The 23454-nt window shown below is 40.8% G+C and overlaps 1 protein-coding gene and 1 long non-coding RNA gene across 14 annotated transcripts in view; both read right to left on the bottom strand.

Annotated features, from left to right (window-relative positions):
- Positions 1 to 23454, bottom strand: part of LOC120055693 (disks large homolog 1-like) — a 234941-nt gene that overhangs the window by 53939 nt on the left and 157548 nt on the right. For all 12 annotated transcript variants that reach the window (XM_039003593.1, XM_039003595.1, XM_039003592.1 and 9 more), the window contains 2 exons: positions 20361 to 20505; positions 5260 to 5386 (listed from right to left, as the gene is read on the bottom strand). In XM_039003593.1, the coding sequence (XP_038859521.1) occupies positions 5260 to 5386; positions 20361 to 20505 (272 nt within the window). The remainder of the gene's footprint in view (positions 1 to 5259; positions 5387 to 20360; positions 20506 to 23454) is intronic.
- Positions 11251 to 16274, bottom strand: LOC120055695. 2 transcript variants are annotated; one of them, XR_005477717.1, is made up of 4 exons: positions 16223 to 16274; positions 11767 to 12048; positions 11560 to 11682; positions 11251 to 11451 (listed from the first exon to the last, which is right to left on the bottom strand). It is a non-coding gene; the product is annotated as an uncharacterized LOC120055695 (long non-coding RNA). The 2 variants fall into 2 exon arrangements; XR_005477716.1 differs by lacking the exon at positions 16223 to 16274 and having other exon boundaries at positions 11767 to 12497.

Below are 23454 nucleotides of genomic sequence, written 5' to 3'. Positions count from 1 at the left end.
TTGCAATTTATAGAAATATAATCACTAATGAAATGTGTGATGAAATGTGTAAAGTACACATTGGCTATACATAGTGTATGTATGTGTATGACCCATAACCTGTGTGTGTGTGTGTGTGTGTGTGTGTGTGTGTGTGTGTGTGTGTGTGTGTGTGTGTGTGTGTGTGTGTGTGTATGTATGTATGTATGTATGATACAAAGCTCATACATAACAAATATTTTTTGAAATGTTTTCTTTCACAGTGAGAGCGGCTCCGACTGGGAGCCCATCCCCCACTGAAGCTGGTTCATCCAGCCGGACCCCTGCTGTCTCTGGCTCCACACCTACCCCTGCCCGGCCATCTAGAGGTGTGAAGACACTAACAATGTAGCGGAGGAAGGGAAGTGTGGAACCAGAGATGTAGAGGGGCAATGGCACTGTGCTGGAGGAGGATGTGGAGCCACGTCCTCCAATATTCAGACCAAAAAGGCCACCAGGACCTCAGCTGGACATGACCTCAAAGTACAGCCCCATGCAACTTTTTCAACTGTTTTTCACCCCGTCAGTTGTTGATTCCCTGGTGTCTAATACAAACAAGTATGGGGCTAAGACGCAAGCAGGAAAGAAAGAGGCATGGAGGCCCATTTCCATGTCAGACCTTTTCTGCTACCTTTCACTGGTCATTTACATGGGGCTGGTGAAGTTAAAAACCTCAAGGATTACTGGAAAACATCCCAACTCTATCAACTGCATTTCCCCTCCACTGTCATGTCCTGTACAAGGTTTCTAACTATCTCACGGGCTCTTCACATCAGTGACCAAAAAGTTGATGAGGACAATGACAAGAGGAGAGGCACCACAAGGTTTGACAGGCTCTGCAAAATCAAACCTCTCTACCCCAGCATGGTTGAGAGGCCTGCAAGACCTATTTTCAGCCCACCCAGAACTTGTCCATAGATTTTATTTATTTATTATTTATTTTTATTTCACCAGGTAGGCAAGTTGAGAACAAGTTCTCATTTACAATTGCGACCTGGCCAAGATAAAGCAAAGCAGTTCGACACATACAACAACACACCTGAGTTACAGGTGGAGTAAAACAAACATACAGTCAATAATAAAGTAGAAAAATAAGTCTATATACAATGTGAGCAAATGAGGTAAGATAAGGGAGGTAAAGGCAAAAAAAAGACAATGGTGGCGAAGTAAATAAAATATAGCAAGTAAAACACTGGAATGGTAGATTTGCAGTGGAAGAATGTGCAAAGTAGAGATAGAAATAATGGGGTGCAAAGGAGCAAAATAAATAAATAAATACAGTAGGCGGTGAGGTAGTTGTTTGGGCTAAATTGTAGATGGGCTATGTACAGGTGCAGTAATCTGTGAGCTGCTCTGACAGCTCGTGCTTAAAGCTAGTGAGGGAGATAAGTGTTTCCAGTGTCAGAGATTTTTGTAGTTCGTTCCAGTCATTGGCAGCAGAGAACTGGAAGGAGAGGCGGCCAAAGGAAGAATTGGTTTTGGGGGTGACCAGAGAGATATACCTGCTGGAGCGCGTGCTACAGGTGGGTGCTGCTATGGTGACCAGCGAGCTGAGATAAGGGGGGACTTTACCTAGCGGGGACTTGTAGATGACCTGGAGCCAGTGGGTTTGGCGACGAGTATGAAGCGAGGGCCAGCCAACGAGAGCGTACAGGTCGCAGTGGTGGGTAGTATATGGGGCTTTGGTGAAAAAACGGATGGCACTGTGATAGACTGCATCCAATTTGTTGAGTAGGGTATTGGAGGCTATTTTGTAAATGACATCGCCGAAGTCGAGTTTTTGTCAGTTTTACAAGGGTATGTTTGGCAGCATGAGTGAAGTATGCTTTGTTGTGAAATAGGAAGCCAATTCTAGATTTAACTTTGGATTGGAGATGTTTGATGTGAGTCTGGAAGAAGAGTTTACAGTCTAACCAGACACCTAGGTATTTGTAGTTGTCCACATATCCTAAGTCAGAACCGTCCAGAGTAGTGATGTTGGACGGGCGGGCAGGTGCAGGCAGCGATCGGTTGAAGAGCATGCATTTAGTTTTACTTGTATTTAAGAGCAATTGGAGGTCATGGAAGGAGAGTTGTATGGCATTGAAGCTCGTCTGGAGGGTTGTTAACACAGTGTCCAAAGAAGGGCCAGAAGTATACAGAATGGTGTCGTCCGCGTAGAGGTGGATCAGAGACTCACCAGCAGCAAGAGCGACATCATTGATGTATACAGAGAAGAGAGTCGGTCCAATAATTGAACCCTGTGGCACCCCCATAGGCCCTCCGATTTGACACACTGAACTCTATCAGAGAAGTAGTTGGTGAACCAGGCGAGGCAATCATTTGAGAAACCAAGGCTATCGAGTCTGCCGATGATGATGTGGTGATTGACAGAGTCGAAAGCCTTGGCCAGGTCAATGAATACGGCTGCACAGTATTGTTTCTTATCGATGGCGGTTAGGATATCGTTTAGGACCTTGAGCGTGGCTGAGGTGCACCCATGACCAGCTCTGAAACCAGATTGCATAGCGGAGAAGGTGCGGTGGGATTTGAAATGGTCGGTAATCTGTTTGTTGACTTGGCTTTTGAAGACCTTAGAAAGGCAGGGTAGGATAGATATAGGTCTGTAGCAGTTTGGGTCAAGAGTGCTGAACGTAACGCGCCAATGTAAACCCATATTTTTGGATATAAATATTTACTTTATCGAACAAAACATACATGTATTGTGTAACATGAAGTCTTACGAGTGTCATCTGATGAAGATCATCAAAGGTTAGTGATTAATTTTATCTCTATTTCTGCTTTTTGTGACTCCTCTCTTTGGCTGGAAAAATGGCTGTGTTTTTCTGTGACTAGGTGCTGACCTAACAATCGCATGGTATGCTTTCGTCGTAAAGCCTTTTTGAAATCGGACACTGTGGTGGGCTTAACAAGTTTATCTTTAAAATGGTGTAAAATACTTGTATGTTTGAGGAATTTTAATTATGAGATTTCTGTTTGAATTTGGCGCCCTGCACTTTCACTGGCTGTTGTCATATCAATCCCGTTAACGGGGTCTCAGGCGGCGTAAGAAGTTAATTCTAGTTAGTGCTAGTTTGACCACTAGAGGGTATCTTTGAGAAGCATTTGATAACCTTCGATATTGGCTGTACTATAGAATTTAAAACCTTTGTTTTGTAAGAACATAGTATATGGGATTGATTTTAAGAAATGTAGCTTAATTCATTTGATTATTATTATGGTGTTTCTATTCCAAAAAAACAAAACCCTCAGGGCTCCGTTAGGATGGAAAGGAAAATATGGCCCTGTACAACGTGACGGTCGGGAGTAGGCTACAGTACTAAGAGCATAACATTACCATATCCTAATTGTAGTCTAACCAATACCCAAACAAAGATTCAGTGAAAATAAAAATCTAATTGATTTATCAAGACCAGTCCCCATGCTTGTCTCAGAGCAGCGCAAAACGGTGCTGAAATAGTTGACCACAGCATGTAGGCTATTGCTTAAAATCCTATTGCTTCTAACTTCAACATGCTTTTAAAAAAAATAATACCTACACCACTTTTAAGAGCACATTACTCAACACTAGTGAGACTCATGTCGCCTACAGAAGGCCTACAGTATATCGGAAAATATATTTTTCAATGACGTGACTCTCAGCCAATTAGATTTAGAGGATTGGAGGATTCTAAATTAATATCTAAGGGGCATTTTTGTTAGGGCATATCTGACCTGTGAGAATATCTATGGGGCTTTTATATAACTCTAAATGAATTAATAAGAATAATAATTGCTTTGTTTAAAAAATAACAATATTTTGTAGATAATTTAGTTTTCAAATAACCTAAAGTGAACGAGAAAAATGCCATTCTTGAACATGGGGTGAGACATTCTTACTAATTTGTAAATAAAGCCAGTTTGTTATTTAGAATTATTTATTTCTGTTTTTAGAGGGAGAGAAACCAAAATCCCACCGTCGCCTCATGTGTCTCCCGGTCGCGGCCGGCACGGGTATCGAACCAGTATCTGTAGCAAAGCAATTTGCACTCCGATGCAGTGTCTTAGACCGCTGCACCACTCGGGCGCTGTTTCAACATGACCGGTCGGGAGTTGGCTAGAATACTATAGTAAGAGCAAAATAATCCTAACATTTCCACACTCTAATTGTAGTCTAAGTGCACAATTATCAGTTTCTATTTGGTTTATGTCACCCATTCATTGTCAGTTATAGACACAGTAGCGCCTTGGGATCCAAAAGCATAATCAGTGCTCTAACTCCTCCTTGCGCTGGTCTGGAGCAATGAAGTAGTGACGCAGGGTAATGTACTAAACCACAAATTACCTCTAAGTCCCGCAGCATAATTGCAAAACTTTTAGTTGAGCAACCACTGTAAACACCATATCATCGCGTTACTCCAAGTTTACTTCGATTTGATGAATATTATATAAATATTTGGAGCATCAAGGCGTTTCCACCACTATTTTGCACATTATTAATTTACAGACACAAAAAGATCCCACCACGTTGAACGAACAAATTGTCTGCATTTATAAAATTGTACCGAACCTTCCTGTTTCCATCACAGCTGTCGTGATTATTTTTTATATGACTTTACTCGCATAAAAACTGGATGGAAACTTGGTTAGCGAGAAAGAGAGCTAGCGAGAGAGGAATGGTGAGCTAGTGAGAGCGATGGAGGGAGAGAGCTAGGGAGAGTGAGGGGAGATAAGGAGGAGACAGAACTCTCGCCGGGGGAATGTGGCATGCGATTGCAGCTTTTGGCCGGCTGGCATCGTAGACATTTGCAATAAATCCTTGTCCTGTCAGACTGGCTTCGGTGGGGAAAAAAGGGTAGCAAACGCTCAGGGACTCCCTGTCACCCATTCCCCCACAGGGAAAACTAAAGACGTATGACTGACTAGAAAACCTATGTTGAATTACCTAATTGGTCATGACTAGGGTTAGGGGTTTGGTTAAGTTTAGGGTTAGAGTTTAGCCGCACAGTTCCTCCAAGCCTTTCCCTCCAACCTGCCTCCTTATTGCTTCCATCCATCCCCCTCTGCAAACCTCCCTCCCTCCCTCCATCAATCAATCAATCAATCCACCTTCCATACCCCATTGATCATCCCATCCTTCATTTATCCTAACATTCCACCCCCTTCCAGCCCTCTTTATCCCTTCATCATACACTACTGAGCGACAGCAAAAAACCTGAATGCGCACACACGCAGAATGGGGAGGCACCGAATTAGCCTTACCTGGTGACTTCTTCTCCCAGCATGCTCTTGGGGGTTGGCGAGTAGCGTCCTGACGGGGCCTCAGGGGGAAGGGGCTGGCCCAGGTAGCTGGGAGGGCGGATATGGTTCTCCATGTGTTGGGAGTAGGCTGATAGAGAGAAAAAAAAGCCAGCTCAGATGGAGTAGCTAACAAGAAACCTAACCTAAACTCCACTAACACCAACCAAATACCGCGAGGTAATTACCTAGTGCACCACCGGAAGAGAAAAGCCGACCGACAGGGCATTTGTCCACCTCCGAAAAAGGCCCCGGATGCTGATAGTGTTTTCTAAGATATTATGTCTGTGAAACAGTTATCGACACATCCAATCCCACTCTGTGCCGAATGCAGTGGGTGAATGAGGCTCCTGTCTCGGCATCTCTCGCTCACCTCTGTCTCTCTGTGCATTGAGGCTACTGTTACTGATGTGATTGCGTGAGGCAAGACCTTAAAGGGGGTCATTCGGTAATGCAACCCAGATCCGACATCTGGGAAGGGGACAGTGTGTGCAAGTGCCTGAAAACAACCAACTGTAACACTGTGTAAAATGCAGTGGTGTAAAGTACTTAAGTACAAATACTTTAAAGTACTACTTAAGTAGGTGTTGTGGTATCTGTACTTTACTATTTTTTATTTTTGGCAACTTGTAATTCACTACATTCCTAAAGAAAATAATGTACTTCATTTATTATCCCTGACACACAAAAGTACTCGTTACATTTTGACAAGAAAATTGTCCAATTCACACACTTATCAAGAGAATGTCCCTACTGCCTCTGATCTGGCGGACTCACTAAACACAAATGCTTTGTTTGTAAATATGGTGTGGCCCTGGCTATCATCAATAAAAATAAAAATAAAATAATTGGGCCGTCTGTTTTAATATAAGGAATTTGAAATAATTTATACTTTTACTTTCGGTTCTTAAGTACATTTTAGCAATTCCATTTACTTTTGATACTTAAGTATATTTAAAACCAAAGCAGTATTACTGTATTTACAGTATTTATAATGGCCTGTTTCCGAGTGTGTACTTGCAAGTCAGAATATCTTTAATGATCAGAAGTAGAAGCTCAGTACAGAGAAGTCAGAATAAAAACAAAGCTTGACCAGTCGGCTCCGGAAGGTCAAGGATCTGTACACATGCCTCTAACACCTTGTCTATTTTCCTCATATTACACCCCAGATCAGTTCAACAGGCCTATAACCTAGTTCATACATAAAAAAAATGTCTTAAAAATAATAAAGTTAATGGAATCTATATTCATACAATCAATTAAAGTTCCAATATTAAATTGAACACAATTAAAACAAGAAAATGAAAACGTGATAATTTCAACAAAATAGATCAAATGTTATCAAAGACCATAAAACAAAGGCATCATGGATTAAAGGACAAGCTAAAAAGGCTGGTTGACAAATGGAATTAACACCTCAAGCAGTTTCACAGTACAATACAAAGTTCCATATCAAAAACTGATAATAAAATGTACAGTATAAAAAATACCACACACTTTATGAAATAAACAAACAATTATGAATAATCAATGGTTTTTTACCGCTACAATTTAAGAAATAAACATTAGCTTTGCTCTCAAATTCTCATTGCTAGGACACTTGATTTTTCATAGTTTCATCTCCAAGCATCCTAATGCCTAAAAAGCAGCTATGCTTGAAACTGGTACTACCATAGTGAATGTCTCTGTAGTACTGGCAAACTGCACTTTATACTGACAATATGCACAGAGCTTCAATTCTCTGAACTGGAATGAGCTGTGCTCCAAAATGGCACCGACAGACATGGCAGCTCTGCTTCTACCTCCTAAGCAACTTTGCCTCCTAAACTAACAATAGTTTGTGGTGCTTTCGCTGAAAAGCCTATTTGAATTTGGACACTTTGGTGGGATTAACAACAAGATTATCTTTAAAATGGTATAAGATACATGTATGTTTGAGGAATTTTAATTATGAGATTTCTGTTTGAATTTGGCGCCCTGCACTTTCACTGGCTGTTGTCATATCGATCGCGTTGACGGGATTGCAGCCATAAGAAGTTTTAAGGAACTACACTGGACTTTTTGTAGATGAGGATTTCAACAAAGCAAATTTGAGGAAAACATTACCGAAGTTCTATCAACACATTGCCTGTAGTACCATGGTGAGGCAGAATTCTACGGCACGTTATTTAAGTGCAAACCACTGGTACCGTTAATGCTAGTTAGTGCTAGTTTGACCACCAGAGGACATTTTTGAGAAGCATTTGATAGCCTTCAATAGTGGCTGTAATAGAGAACTTTAAAACTTTTTAGTAAGAACATAGTACAGCTGAAGTCGGAAGTTTACATACACCTTAGCCCTTTAAACTTAGTTTTTCACTATTCCTGACATTTAATCCTAGTAAAAATTCCCTGTCTTAGGTCAGTTAGGATCACCACTTTATTTTAAGAATGTTAAATGTCAGAATAATACTAGAGAGAATTATTTATTTCAGCTTTTATTTCTTTCATCACATTCCCAGTGGGTCAGAAGTGTACATACTCTCAATTAGTGTTTGTTAGTATTGCCTTTAAATTGTTTAACTTGGGTCAAACGTTTCGGGTAGCCTTCCACAAGCTTCCCACAAAAGTTGGCTGAATTTTGGCCCATTCCTCCTGACAGAGCTGGTGTAACTCCTTGCTCGCACACATTTTTTCAGTTCTGCCTACACATTTTCTATGGGATTGAGGTCAGGGCTTTGTGATGCACACTCCAATACTTTGACTTTGTTGTCCTTAAGCCATTTTGCCACAACTTTGGAAGTATGCTTGGGGACATTGTCCATTTGGAAGACCCATTTGCGACCAAGCTTTAACTTCCTGACTGATGTCTTGAGATGTTGCTTCAACATATCCACATCATTTTCCTACCTCATGATGCCATCTATTTTGTGAAGTGCACCAGCACCTACTGCAGCAAAGCACCCCCACAACATGATGATGCCACCCCCGTGCTTCACGGTTGGGATGGTGTTCTTCGGCTTGCAAACCTCCCCCTTTTTCCTCCAAACATAACAATGGTCATTATGGCCAAACAGTTCTATTTTGTTTCATCAGACCAGAGGACATTTCTCCAAAAAGTACGATCTTTGTCCCCATGTGCAGTTGCAAACCGTAGTCTGGCTTTTTTATGCCGGTTTTGGAGCAGTGGCTTCTTCCGTGCTGAGTGGCCTTTCAGGTTATGTCGATATAGGACTCGTTTTACTGTGGATATAGATACTTAGTACCTATTTCCTCCAGCATCTTCACAAGGTCCTTTGCTGTTGTTCTGGGATTGATTTGCACTTTTCGCACCAAAGTACGTTCATCTCTAGGAGACAGAACGCGTCTCCTTCCTGAGCGGTATGACAGGGGCGTGGTCCCATGGTGCTTATACTTGCGTACTATTGTTTGTACAGATGAACGTGGTACCTTCAGGCGTTTGGAAATTGCTCCCAAGGTTGAACAAGACTTGTGGAGGTCTACCATTTTTTTTTATGAGGTCTTCGCTGATTTCTTTTGATTTTCCCATGATGTCAAGCAAAGAGGTACTGAGTTTGAAGGTAGGCCTTGAAATATATCCACTGGTACACCTCCAATTGACTCAAATGACGTCAATTAGCCTATCAGAAGCTTCTAAGCCATGACATCATTTTCTGGAATTTTGCATTTAGACAGCTGTGCCACTGGGGAGGCCCCATCCAGGTCAGGATAACCAAAACATTTCTTTATTAAAGACTATCAGAAAGAATGTTGGTACTTATTTATTTTGATCCATAGCCATGAATGAGTGAGTCACTCAGCTTTATGTAGGTACCACTATATTACTGTGTCATCAACTTGAAAATATATAATTATATTTTGGATATTGGTTTATATTTCCAAAAACAAAAAAGTGAGCGATTGTAATCTGAATAAAGGTCAAAACATTTATTTCTGTTTTTAGAGATAAACACTGGGCCAATTGTGCGCTGCCCTATGGCGGTCGGATTGGTGATACATATTATTATTAAAGGTACTGCATTGGTGTAAACATACATTTTTTTAGCAAGAGATAGCACTTGTATAGCCTAAGAAAGTAGCAGAAATGTGCAGAAGTAGTTTTGAATGCATTTTATTGAAGGGAAACAATAACAGTCTTCAACTTTTTTTGTCAAGATAGTGATATATTCTTATATACAGTACAATAAGTAATTCAACTACAAAATACTAGTCTTCTCCCATGTGTGGGGTCGTGGAGGGGAGATGCTGCACATGCACAATAATGTTTTGTCTGAGTTCAATCAGTAGCACACAATCTCAATTTCTCATTTTGTGTGTGTGTCTTTGTGGTTTTTGTGGTGTGTAAATTATTTTCTAACTGCCGGGTCAAAAATGACCCTCAGACAATCTTTGTACCCTGGTGGTGTACAGCTTTCATGGAAATATGAACAAAGGCAATGTTTCACTTTTTCTAATTTTGGGGAAAGTCATCAAATTTCAAGTTGAAAAAAAATAATTTACGGGGTTTTCTCTGCTGTTAATTAAACATAGTGGTGGGTCATTTTGACCCTTAAGACAACACAAGGGTTAAAGTGTTGCTCAGTGCTACCTAGTGTGGCTGGGTGAACTCTTCGGTAAGGGAGTGAACCCCCCCTCCTGTCTTCTGTGCGCCGCTCTGCGTTGTCCTGCTAATAACAGGGTTAATAATATATCTGTGAGAATATCCAAGGGGCTTTTATAAAATTCTAAATTAATAATAATAATAATCACTTTGTTTAAAAAATAACAATATTTTGGAGATGATTTCCTTTTCAAATAATGTAAAATGAGCGACAAAAAGGCCATTCTTGAACATGGGGTGAGACATTGTTACTACTTTGTAAATGAAGTCAGCTTGTAATTTTGAATTATTTATTTCTGTTTTTAGAGGAAGAGAAACCAAAAATAATCCTAATAAAATAAAATAATAAAAACCTTAGTGTGTAACAACAGTTTTAGTAAGTAATACTGAAGCCGTGCACAATTATCAGTTCCTATTTAGGTTTAGGTCACCCATTCATTGTCAGTGACACAGTAGGACCCAAAAGCATAATCAGTGCTCTAACTCCCCCTTGCGCTGGTCTGGAGCAATAAAGTGGTGACGCAGGGTACTGTTCTAAACCACAAATTACCGCAGCATAATCACAAAACTTTTATTGGAACAACCACTGGACTCACGCTTCAAAAACTCTCAACCATTGTTACTCTCCCTTCTGGAATGTCTACAAGGCCCTCCGCCGCCCTCAATTTTGCTCCTCCCAATAGGCAGAAGCTCATACAGGAAGTACCCATTCTAAGGTCTATTCAACGCTGGTCTGACCAATCCGAATCCATGCTTCAAGATGGTTTTGATCACGCAGATTGGGATATGTGACCGACCGGCTCAAATCAGTCTTATGTAGCAAAATATGAAATTGTGTTTTATTTAAATTTTTACATTGGATAAAAGTAGAGACTCAAAGCTACAGAATGGTATACAGTGGCTTGCGAAAGTATTCACCCCCCCCTTGGCATTTTTCCTACAACCTGGAATTATTAAAATATATATTTTTGGGCGGGGGTTGTATCATTTGATTTTAACAACATGCCTACCACTTTGAAGATGCAAAATACTTTTTCTTGTTTAACAAACAAAGAAATAAGACAAAAAAACAGAAAACTTGAGCGTGTATAACTATTCACCCCCACAAAGTCGATAGTTTGTAGAGCCACCTTTTGCAGCAATTACAGCTGCAAGTCTCTTGGGGTATGTCTCTATAAGCTTGGCACATCTAGCCACTGGGATTTTTGCCCATTCTTCGAGGCAAAACTGCTCCAGCTCCTTCAAGTTGGATGGGTTCTGAAGCAATCTTTAAGTCATACCACAGATTCTCTTTTGGATTGAGGTCTGGGCTTTGACTAGGCCATTCCAAGACATTTAAATGTTTCCCCTTAAACCACTTGAGTGTTGCTTTAGCAGTATGCTTAGGGTCATTGTCCTGCTGGAAGGTGAATCTCTGTCCCAGTCTCAAATCTCTGGAAGACTGAGTGGTTGACTTGTTGTGGTATTCCTTCACAGCAGACCTCAAACAAGCCACACGTGCGAGGAGTTAAAAAGTAGATGGGACTTTGCTGCATAGGGTCAGAAGGATAGTGCACCTGCAAACAACAAAAGAACATCAAGGTAAGTTAATGAAAAGAAAATGTAATGTAAAACGTTGATGCATTTTTTAATGCATCATTATCAGGTAAGTTTCACATACTTACAAATGTGCAGAGCAGCAGCACTCACTTATCTACAAATGTGCAGAGCAGCAGCACTGCATACAGAAACATCATCTTGGAAAGTGGAAGTTAAAATGATAACACATTGCCCAACTATACGTACCTCTGGAAAATACAGAAATAATATGAGATCAATAAAAGTAGTGCCAATCACATTGGTCAATTAAATAATCAAAATGCTTTACCTACCAAGTGTCGTCATCGATTGCTTGTGGAGACGCAACACTGCTGCTTTTGTCACAATGGGATGGCAGCAGCTTTCCACCAAAGTGTTTATGTCCTGGGTGGCATCCTGGTAATACTATTGCATTATCCTCTGCGTAGTTGTTGATGAAGTTCACCACTCGCTGCAAGTCCTCATGATTCAGGTGTAACCTGTGCTTGCTTGGGCCAGCTCTCTTTTTGATGGGAAGCATTAGACCACTCTCCTTGTGTGACTGGTGGAGGAGAGTCAAGCGTGTTCTACTGATGCTGAAAGAAAAATTCCAGATACAAATATTTTGGCATTATTATACATAGACAGCCGTAATCACCGTCAGACACACCTGGCTAACTTGATGGGTCATGTAATCATCTGACGAAATGGAGTCTTGTTTAGACATGCTAGCTAAACAATGAACCATAATCTTAATCCATAGAGTACTAGCCATAGAAGCCGATTGTCATAGCTAGCTAAAGTAAACCAAATAGGTTCAATGTTAGCTAGTTTGCTAGCTAACATTAGGATATAACTAGCAATGAGAAATGGCATTCTCAAATAACATTACTACACACAGATCATAAACGTAATGTTAGCTAGCGAGCCAGCCATCTAATGTCAGCTAACTACCTAACAGTAAGCTTTAACTTGGGGTCTTTTGTTTAGACATGTAGCTAGCTAAACAATGAACCATAATCCTAATCCATAGAGTACTAGCAATACAAACCAATTATCATAGCTAGCTAAAGTTAACCAAATAGGTTCAATGTCAGCTAGCTAGCTAACAGTAAGCTTTAACTTGCAATGAAAATAACTTTGACAAAATTCAAAACGTATAATAACTGAAACTGTAGCTAGACTCTTACCCGTATACATAGACGAATGCTTCACGGCAGACTGCAACCCCTTTCATTAAATAAGACGTCCTGTGTCGTTTCCGTTGCTTGGCCCATTGTTGTGTCAAGTCACTCTGGTTCACACTAACCGTGTGCAATGCCATAAGAATTATCATAAACTTTAGCCCCCACTAAAACTCTGACCATTTTACTCGCCCTAGAAGAGCTGGTTAGGCTGTTTTCATGTTATCCAGAGCGTTGGTGACTAACTGTGCTCCTGACAACAATTAAATTATGCTTTTTTGCTGACGTTTACTGACACTGGTCATATTCAACCGGTGTTGAGCGTTCGTAAATTCATCAGTTATTCTGCACTCTGGCACACTCAGACCAGAGTTCCCTAAAACAGCTGTTGCAGTGACTTTCTATTGAAATGGATACTTGCACAGTGGAGTCTTTTGTAAAATTTTACCACGCGATACATTTAAAAAAAAGCCGCGTTAGACAGGATTACCTTTACATACTGACCAGCTCAAAGACAGAGGCATGCTATATGGCAGACCAATCCAAACTCATCTCGCGGGATGTCCAGCCCACTCATTATCACAGCCAATCATGGCTAGTGGGAAGGTTGCTGACTTTTTATGTGGCTTAACCAACTAGGCTCGTAATTTGGCATACAAGTTTGTTATTAAGGCACATGAAAGTTCACATGTTCGAGGAGGCATTTCTGCCCCCCCCCCCCCCCAAAAATGAAAAAAATTAAAAGTTTAGGTTCAAACGGCTCTCCTGTGAAGTAGTGACCCGCGACATACGCCTAGTTTCCTGAAACGGGTCACATATGTTCCAGGTTGCCTCTGAGAATAACACTGACGTATACACGGACACGGTGACTGAAATCATCAGGAAGTGGAAAGGGGATATGGTTCCCACTGTGACTATTAAAACCTACCCAAACCAAAAATCGTTGCAGCATTCACGCAAAACTGAAAGGGCAAACCACCATAGTTAACCACGGCAAAGTGCAGTTATTCACTCAGTAAGGCAATCAAACAGGTACAACTTCAGTACAGAGAAAGTGTAGTCGCAATTCAACGGCTCAGACACGAGACGTGGCAGGGTCTACAGACAATCACGGATTACAAAGGGAAAACAAGCCACGTCGTGGACACCGATGTCTTGCTCCCAGACTTGCTGCCCTTAGCAACTGGGTTCTGGAATTCCTGACGGGCCACCACCAGGTGGTGATGGTAGGATACAACACCTCCACTACGCTGATTCTCAGCACAAGGGTGCGTGCTCAGCACCCTCCTGTACACCTTGATCACCCATGACTGTGTGGCCAGGAATGCCAAAAAACATCAAGGACATCAACCACCCGAGCCACGGCCTGTTCACCTCAGAAGGCGAGGTCAGTACAGGTGCATCAAAGCTGGGACCGAGAGACTGAAAAACAGCTTCTATCTCAAGGCCATCAGACTGTTAAATATCCATCACTATCCGGCTACCACGGCTACCACCTGGTGACTCAACCTTGCACCTTAGAGGCCGCAGCCCTATGTACATAGACATGGAATCACTGGTCACTTTAATAAATGGAACACTAGTCACTTTACTAATGTTTACACACTGCTTTACACATTTCATATGTATATACTGTATTCTACTGTATATTATTCAATGCCACTCTGACATTGCTCGTCCTAATATTTAGATATTTCTTAAATCCATTCTTTTACTTTTAGATTTGTGTGTATTGTTGTGAATTGTTAAGATATTACTGCACTGTTGGAACACAATTTCGCTACTTGCAATAACATTGCTAAATATGTGTACGTGACCAATACATTAGATTATTTTTTAATGTGAAGACACTTACAGCTCATCTCTGTCTTCACCTCCTATGACAAACAGCTGTTTAGGGGCAAGCAAAATATTAATTTGTAAAACATTTTTTTATTACATCAGAAATGTAACAATAATATATTCTCTAAAAGCTGTCCACACCTGGATTGTGCAACATTTGCCCATTATTCTTTTCAAAATTCTTCAAGCTCTGTCAAATTGGTTGTTGATCATTGGAACAAAACCATTTTCAGGTCTTGCCATAGATTTTCAAGCAGATTGAAAGTCAAAACTGTAACTTGGCCACTCAGGAACATTCACTGTGTTTTTGGTAAGCAACTCCAGTGTAGATTTGGCCTTGTGCTTTAGGTTATTGTCCTGCTGAAAGGTGAATTCATCTCCCAGTGTATGATGAAATGCAGATAACCAGATTATCCTTGTGCTTAGCTATATTTTGTTTCTTTTTTTATCCTGAAAAACTCCATAATTGTATGTGTGGGGTATAGAGACAGGGTAGTCATTCAAAAATCATGTTAAACACCATTATTGCATACAGAGTTAGTCCATGCAACTCCTTGTGACTTGTTAAGCATATTTTAACTCAAAGTTATTTAGGCTTGCCAAAACAAAGGGGCTGAATACTTATTGACTCAAGACATTTCAGCTTTATTTTGTATTAATTCCTAATAATTTATTCCACTTCGGGGTATTATGGGGTAATGTGTGTAGATCAGTGACAAAATTTAATTGTAATCAATTTTAAATGCAGGTTGTAACACAAATGTGGAAAAGGTCAAGGAGTGTGAATACTTTCTGAAGGCACTATGTCATCTCTCTCATGACCGCCTACTAACACGTTTGTCATGTCATCAAAGTCAGTTGGCCAGACCATGCTCTTAACCTCTTGCACAGTTAAAACATCTTATTAACTGAACGGAGATGCTGTCATTGTTGCTCTTCTGTCTACCTATGAAACCATTTGAGACCTGTTTCAGGAAACTAGGCGTATGTCGCGGGTCACTACTTCACAGGAGAGCAGTTTGAACATTAACATTTTATTTTTTATCAAAATGTGTTTTGCAGAAATGCCTTCTCGAACATGTGAACTTTAACATGCCTTAATAACAAACTTGTATGCCATCTGTAAATAGAAAAACAATTGTTAAATTACCAGCCTAGATGGTTTAGCCACAGAAAAACAGCAACCATCGCACTAGCCTTGATTGGCTGAGATAATGAGTGGGCTGGACATGCCAAGAGATTAGCTTGGATTGGTGTGTCAGAGCACGCTTCTGTCTATTTGAGGTGGTCAGTATGTCTTAGTAATCGTTTCTAAAGCAGCTTCTTTTAAAAATTTATCATGTAGTAAAACTGCATAAGTGTTGCTCTCCACTTTCTGGAGGACCGAGTTTTGAAATCAGTGGAATTCGAGTAAGGAGATGGAGAAAACACCTGTCTCCGGATTACATCTTCAAACCTAGGGCAACCATGGCATCACACAGGAGACACGTCTTATACGGGTAAGATACATTTCTAATTTTGACAGAAAGTGGTTTCATTTCAAGTTAAAGTGTACTGTTAGCTAGCTAGCTAACGTTACGTGTATGATCCTATTATTCATATCTCAGAGCCATTTGCTTGGCTAGCTATAGCTTAATGTTAGCTAGCTATGATTGAACCATTTTCTGAGTACTTTGTTCAAGCACCTTTGGCAGCGATTACAGCCTCGAGTCTTCTTGGGTATGACACTAGAAGATGGGCATACCTGTATTTGGGTAGTTTCTCCCATTCTTCTTTGCAGATACTCTCAAGCTCTGTCAGGTTGGATGGGGAGCTTTGCTGCACAGCTATTTTCAGGTCTCTCCAGAGACGTTCGATCGGGTTAAAGTCTGGGCTCTCTGTACTTTACTCAGTTCATCTTTCACTTGATCCTGTCTAGTCTCCCAGTACCTGCCGCTGAAAAACATTCCCACAGCATGCTGCTGCCACCACCATTCTTCACCGTAGGGATGGTGCCAGGTTTCCCCCAGACATGACGCCTGGCATTCAAGCCAAAGAGTTCAATCTTGGTTGCATCAGACCAAAGAATCTTATTTCTCATGGTCAGAGTCCTTTAGGTGCCTTTTGGCAAACTCCAAGCGGGCTACCACATGCCTTTCACTGAGAAGTGGCTTTTGTCTGGCCACTCTACCATAAAGGCTTGATTGGTGGACTGCTGCAGAGATTGTTGTCCTTCTGGACGTTTCTCCCATCTCCACAGAGCAACTCTGGAGCTCTGTCAGAGTGACCATCGGGTTCTTGGTCACCTCCCTGACCAAGGCCCTTCTCCCCCGATTGCTCAATTTGGCCGGGCAGCCAGCTCTAGGAAGAGTGTTGGTGGCCACTGTGTTCTTGGGACCTTCAATGCTGCAGAAATGTTTTGGTACTCTTCCCCAGATCTGTTCCCCAACACAATCCTGTTTCAGAGCTCCACGGTCAATTCCTTCGACCTCATGGCTTGGTTTTTGCTCTGACATGCACTCTCAACAGGTGTCTGCCTTTACAAATCATGTCCAATCAATTGAATTTAACCTCAGTTGTACTCCAATCAAGTTGTAGAAACATCTCAAGAATGATCAATGGAAACAGGAGGCACCTGAGCTCAATTTTGAGTTTCATAGCAAAGGGTCTGAATACTTATCTAATACACTACTAAAAGGTATGTTTTTTTAAAGTTGTTTTTTATAAATTAGCAAACATTTCTAAAAAACAGTTCTTCGCTTAGTCATTATGGGGCATTGTGTGTAGACTGATAAGGAATAAAATATTTTTATAAATTTTAGAATAAGGCTGAAACGTAACAAAATGTGGAAAAAGAGAAGGGGTCTGAATACTTTCCAAATGCACTGTATATTGTGTTATTTTATGGCTGGTTATGAAACCTACAGAAGTGTCAAAACCCACACTTATTCAAATGAGTTTCCTCCATGTCAAGAAGTTTCCTTTTCGTTTGAAAGTTTGTTTCTTAAATCCTTTGTTGAAATTAATTATTTAGTCTTTTATTTTTATTTTTTTTACCTTGTACACTCTTACAAAATCCGCAATAGAATGACTGAAAAATCAGCAACAGAATGACCGCAATTGAATTGGCTAAAATGGGAAATGATGGTAAATAAAAAATAAAACAAACATTCTGTTGACACGTAGGCTATGGTGTAATGGAATGTGTGGTAGGTTTTGACAAATGTGTCATAAACAGCCATAAAACAACACAATATATGTCACAACAGGTCTAAATATATGGGTCATGAAAGTGTTATGACCATATTAAAATAGTTTATGACAAGTTATGCAAGCTGTTATAACATACTCTGACATGGTTATGATCATGTCATAACATGTTATGATGCTGGGTGTCACAAAGTGTTACCCAATAAAAGAGAGGGCTTCAACGAGCAGGTGTCCACACACTTTTGGTAATGTAGTGTACATCGAAAAAGAATGAAGACATGAACAAGTGTAATACTGACTTTGTGATAGAATTCATTATCAACACCAAAAAATATTGTAGTTAAGTGCTGTGCTAATTCTGCCAAATCCCTTGAGGGTTTAAAGCGCAAAGGCCCGAAATTAAAATTATGCATTAATAGAAATCTATCTAGTGACAAAATTACCTACATGAAGTCATATTTTTCATTGAAATACTGGGTAAAACAAAGACCCACTAACAGTAGACATAATCAACGTTTTGTGCTTGCCCTTCATATCAAATATTCAGTAGGCCTCAATACACAGACAGCGATTGAACACTGCACGGCATATACTGTCATTCTTTCTCAAAGGCAACAGGAAATAAACCCTCACTTCGATGACCACTTAATTTGTGTGTCCCCCTCCCACCCTCCTCTTCTCTGATCCAATCAGCGCAATCGGTGCTTATGATAACAAGGAACAAGAGGTTGAGGGGATGCGGTAGCGCACCATAGGGCCCATCCGCACAATTATTTCCCCTTTTTCCTAAAGCCTCCCATGATTGAGCTATTGTGCGACACTAAACATAATTATTTCTCATTCATTAACTCCGGCTCAGATCTTCCACCACGCGTCCTGGCAGGACATCATTATACATATGGCTGCACTCCCCTCCTGTCCTCTGCATTAGTGTATTGCCGTCTGGATTAGCGTGGGGGGTGGGGACGGAGAAAGCAGCGGTGACCACGTGATTTCATTTTGCTGTTCGCCCTTCACGCCTCTAAGCCTGTGCTTCATGACAGCAACTTCGTAGTGCACTTCTCATGACCAGGGCCCCATGTGACTTGGTCAATAGTACTGCACTATATAGGGAATAGGGTGCTTTTTGGGACGCATGCAACATTACAGAATCCTTGTCAGTGGGAATCTATGATAGTATTGGATGGATCAGTTAGGCTCTAGTTAGAAGGTTTTAAGAGAGCGGAGCACCAAGGTGGATGCAGTCACTGATTCCAACGGTCCCTTGAGAAAATCAACTTGGTGATGGTGCTTGACGGCCTTATCGTAGGTGTCTTTGGCTAATCTTTTGAGGCAACACTGCTTTTGCTACAGAAGATGATTAACCATGTTGTGCTTTTGATCACTTTAAGACTGCTTACATTCTACACAGCTAGATGTCTACTGAAGCAATACTAGCTAAGTGAAAGGTGCAAGTGCAAGGTCCCTTTCATCACTACATTGCCACATGGTTTTGGTCTGCCTTTAGACAGACACTGATCCAACCACCAATGTTACATCTTCAGTCTCAGGTAGTTCAAACTGCCCTTGTGTCACAACACTGAATCCAGCAGTAATCTGACCAAGGATTCACCTTCTGTCCTTGGATCACAATCAAACATTCAGAAGCAAACCGAAGTAGTCCTCTACCACTTATTTGCACTGAAGGGATTGTAGTGCGTCACCTTGATTTTGACTTTGAAACAAGCCATTCAAAGAATACTGAAGGATGTATGTGTTAAAAAAGACAGGGCTCAATTCAATTCCAATTAAACTGATTTCAGGAAATGAATTAAATTATGAATTCCAGTTCCAGAACTAAAGAGCCAGTTATTTTATTTTATTTTTTCCCATCAATTTCTAAATTGGGATATCAATGAAACTCCCGGGCTGATAGAATTGACATGGAATTGTCATAGTCAATACTTAGAAAATCACTTTGCTAGGCCCTGGCCTGATGGCTGCAGGGGGCATGTGGGTGTGTGAGTTGTCCTGTGAGGGGGTGGTTTGTTCAGATGTGTCCAATCGATATGAGTTTGAGCCCTCTCTTCTAGTGGGTTGTTAGTGCCCCCGCGGGCTCTGCCGCTAGCCAGCAGCGCCAATCAATATGGTGCCTGGTGCTGTAGCCACCGCCTCCCATTGGGCGTCAGCCATCTGACACACTTTCTCCTACCGACCCTGTACTGGGAAAACGACAGGGTGCTGCTATTCTCTTTTCCACATTTCATCATTTTCGCAAATTGGTTTTTGATCGTTTGGGGACTCCTTTTCCCCCCACAATATGTGATTAGGGGAATAGCTGTTAATGTCACTACAGGGATTGTTGTTCAAACTTTTCTCTGACACAGGCTATTGGCTATTTCCATTTTTTTGTTGGAATGAAGTCAGAGATTCACTTAAATATGAGGGAATTGGAATAACCCTCAGATTACAATACCAATTCCTACTCACAAGGTTAAGTTGTTTTAGAATACCATTCTGTAGGCAGCAGGATAGTGTATATATTGAGGCAGAGGTTTCACCTGAGGAGTGAGGTGGACGACCCTCATAACAATTTATCAAATGTGGAAACTCACAAAGGGGATGTACTCACTAGGTGGAAACTCGCAGTGGAAAGTCAAAGTAGAAAGTCACAAAGGGGAAAGACAGTGGAAACTCACAAAGTGGAAACTCACAGTTGGTGATGTCAGGCGGGGCGAAACTGTCATTCATGAAGACACTGTTGGGTTTTGCTACTTTCAAGTAGACCACGTCGGGGGTGTTTTTCAAGGCAGTCACAGCGTGTTCGTGGCTCACCTCCTCAAGGCAAGCACTGTTCACCTGCACAGAGACAGATATACACACACGTTGTATGGACCACTCGGACAAGTTTACACTTATTGATGTGAGATCAGACGTGAATGTACACATTTGTAAAACACAGTTAAAACGGCAATCAGCAGTTGAAACGAAGCGAACTCACCTCCCGTTTTGGTAAAAAGCTGAGGGATAGGGCTGGAGAAATGTAACCACTGAAATTCATAGACACTATGGATGCAAGTACTGAGCATTCATGATATTAACATTATAGTTTTAACCATGTTTTGAGGGGTATAAAGTGCTTGTTTCCATTTACTTATCAACATTGGAGTTAACTCCCTAGAGTCAGTGTCTGCACCCCTGCGGGAATCTAGTTAGCAAAATAAATACAAATATTTTTTGTTGTTGCATTGGATGCGTCTCACTCCAAACGCATCCGCTGATGTCGCACTTCCACATCTGCGATAAAAGGTGACAGAGCTAGAGTGGTGTTTGTCATACCATGAGACATCTCGAAAATCTCTTCTCACAAAATTGTCTGTAGGGTCCGAATGGAGCAGGGCTTAGACTCTTATGGGTTGAATAAGCTTATATTTTGGGTTCTGATGGCAGTTGAACTAAAGTTCATGAGGCATTTCTAAGTTATATTCTTCAAGAATAAAGGGGAACATTGAATTAATTCAGAAGTTAAAAAAATGATGAGGCAAGTGCAGATATCTACTTTAACTTCTCTAGGGTAGGGGGCAGCATTTTCACGTTTGGACGAAAAGCGTGCCCAGAGTAAACTGCCTCCTACTCAGTCCCATATGCTAATATATGCATATTATTATTAGTATTGGATAGAAAACACTCTGAAGTTTCTAAAACTGTTTGAATCATGTCTGTGACTATAACATAACTTATTTGGTAGGCAAAACCCCGAGGACAAACCATTCTGATTTTCTTTTTTTTGAGGTCACTCTCTTTTCAATGGGTTTTCATTGGGAATCGAGATTTCTAAGGGACCTTCCTGCAGTTCCTATCGCTTACACTGGATGTCAACAGTCTTTAGAAATTGGTTGAGGTTTTTCCTTTGAGAAATGAAGAAGTAGCCATGTTCAGAATGAGGCTCCAGTGAAGTGTACTGTTTGTTAGTGTCATGACGTCGCCTGCTTGGGTATTGCAAACCCCATCCCCCTCTCCCTGCCTTTCCCTGCCCTTTCAACCCATGCTGTGGTCACAGAGAGGTCGTAAATTCCTGAGAATCTCCTCATGGCCCAACAGTATTAGACAGAGGGTAAACTTTCAGGACAAAGGAATTTTCTCCCACCTCACAGAACTTGAGGTACGAACATATTTCATGTTCCTGCAAAAGTATAAAAGAAAGATCGGTGGAGAGTCCAGCTATTAACATGCCCATTGGCCACCACGTGGGAAACTCATGAGAGACTGTGGGACTACATTACCATACCGCTGTTTATATAATAACCTCAGATATGAGGTTTACATCGGTTTGTTGTATAAAATAAATGAGTGAGTATGATACTGTTTGTATAATTGTGTAATATGATTTTGGACTGTTTAATTAAGAAAAATATAAATCCCTTTTTGATTTGAACTAAACCCGAGGACCCGCCCCTGAGCCAGTTGGGTCAGACATCAAGGACAGCCCCTTCCTGCTATCTGAATAAAAGCCAACTCTGAGAAATTACCATTAGACCATGTTTTTTCTCCAGGAGGAGAACGAAGGTTGAGTACCATTGCTGAATCTTTAACCATACCACTTGGTTAAACTCTTAGCCGAATAAGAACAAGTCTTTGATATTGACTACTAGTCTGCAGCTAGGAATTCGGTATCATTGAACGCGAAGAAAGACAACCGCCGAAACATCCATTCTATAACGAATGTCACTGAACTATCCACAATAACCGAGACAGAAGGAACTCCAACCAAAACAAACTTCTGTCCAACGATCAAGACGACACACACAGAGCGTAACTATATATATATTGATTGCAATTGTTCCCGAATGAGTGAGCGTTCATGTGTAAGGATTAGCATGTCAATTGTTATAAAGAGTATACTCTGTAGTGACTTCTGAATCGACCCCCCATTCTCCCTTTTGTCTAACGAGCCGCCATGCCGGTTTAGCCCCCTAGGGCATATTTCTCCCATCATTTCATGTAACTATTTTAAGTTTGTTTGTTTGTTTGTGCATTTCTGTGAATTAATTAGTTAGTAATAAATAAATGATTTAAGACAATTGATGTATGGATGACTCATAGTGAAGACTGGGTTCGTGCAGATAATCAACAATTTACGACGTTTGGAATGAGACTAACGTGAGGTAAATCATTAATTAGAAGACTATTGATCAGATATGAAAATATCTGAAAGGTTATATTGGGAAATTATAACTTTGTAATCTAATAACTTTCCCTGGTGCCCTCGAATTCATAGTTAATTAGTTGCGTTATTACTCAAGTGATCGCGTAATCCCTAATTACAGGAATCTTTGATAAAAACTATAAGTCTTCAATTTAACGATAGCAAAGACACGACATTAGCATTGTTTTCCTCCGGTAATGAACACAGATCATTCCGTCTTCAATTTTATCGATTATTTACGTAAAAAAATACCTAAAGTTGTATTACAAAAGTAGTTTGAAATGTTTGGACAAAGCTTACAGGTAACTTTTGAGATATTTTGTAGTCACGTTGTGCAAGTTGGAACCGGTGTTTTTCTGGATCAAACGCGCCAAATAAATGGACATTTTGGATATATATCGACGGAATTAATCGAACAAAAGGACCATTTGTGATGATTATGGGACATATTGGAGTGCCAACAGAAGAAGCTCGTCAAAGGTAAGGCATGAATTATATCTTTATTTCTGCGTTTTGTGTTGCGCTGGGAGTGTTGAAATATGATGGTCTGTGATTGTTAGCTGGGGTGCTATCCTCAGATAATAGCATTGTTTGCTTTCGCC

The sequence above is a fragment of the Salvelinus namaycush genome, chromosome 11 (genome assembly GCF_016432855.1).
Source record: "Salvelinus namaycush isolate Seneca chromosome 11, SaNama_1.0, whole genome shotgun sequence".
NCBI lineage: Eukaryota > Metazoa > Chordata > Actinopteri > Salmoniformes > Salmonidae > Salvelinus > Salvelinus namaycush.
Note: the sequence above shows the minus strand (reverse complement) of the source record. Positions and strands in the feature narration are given on the sequence as shown.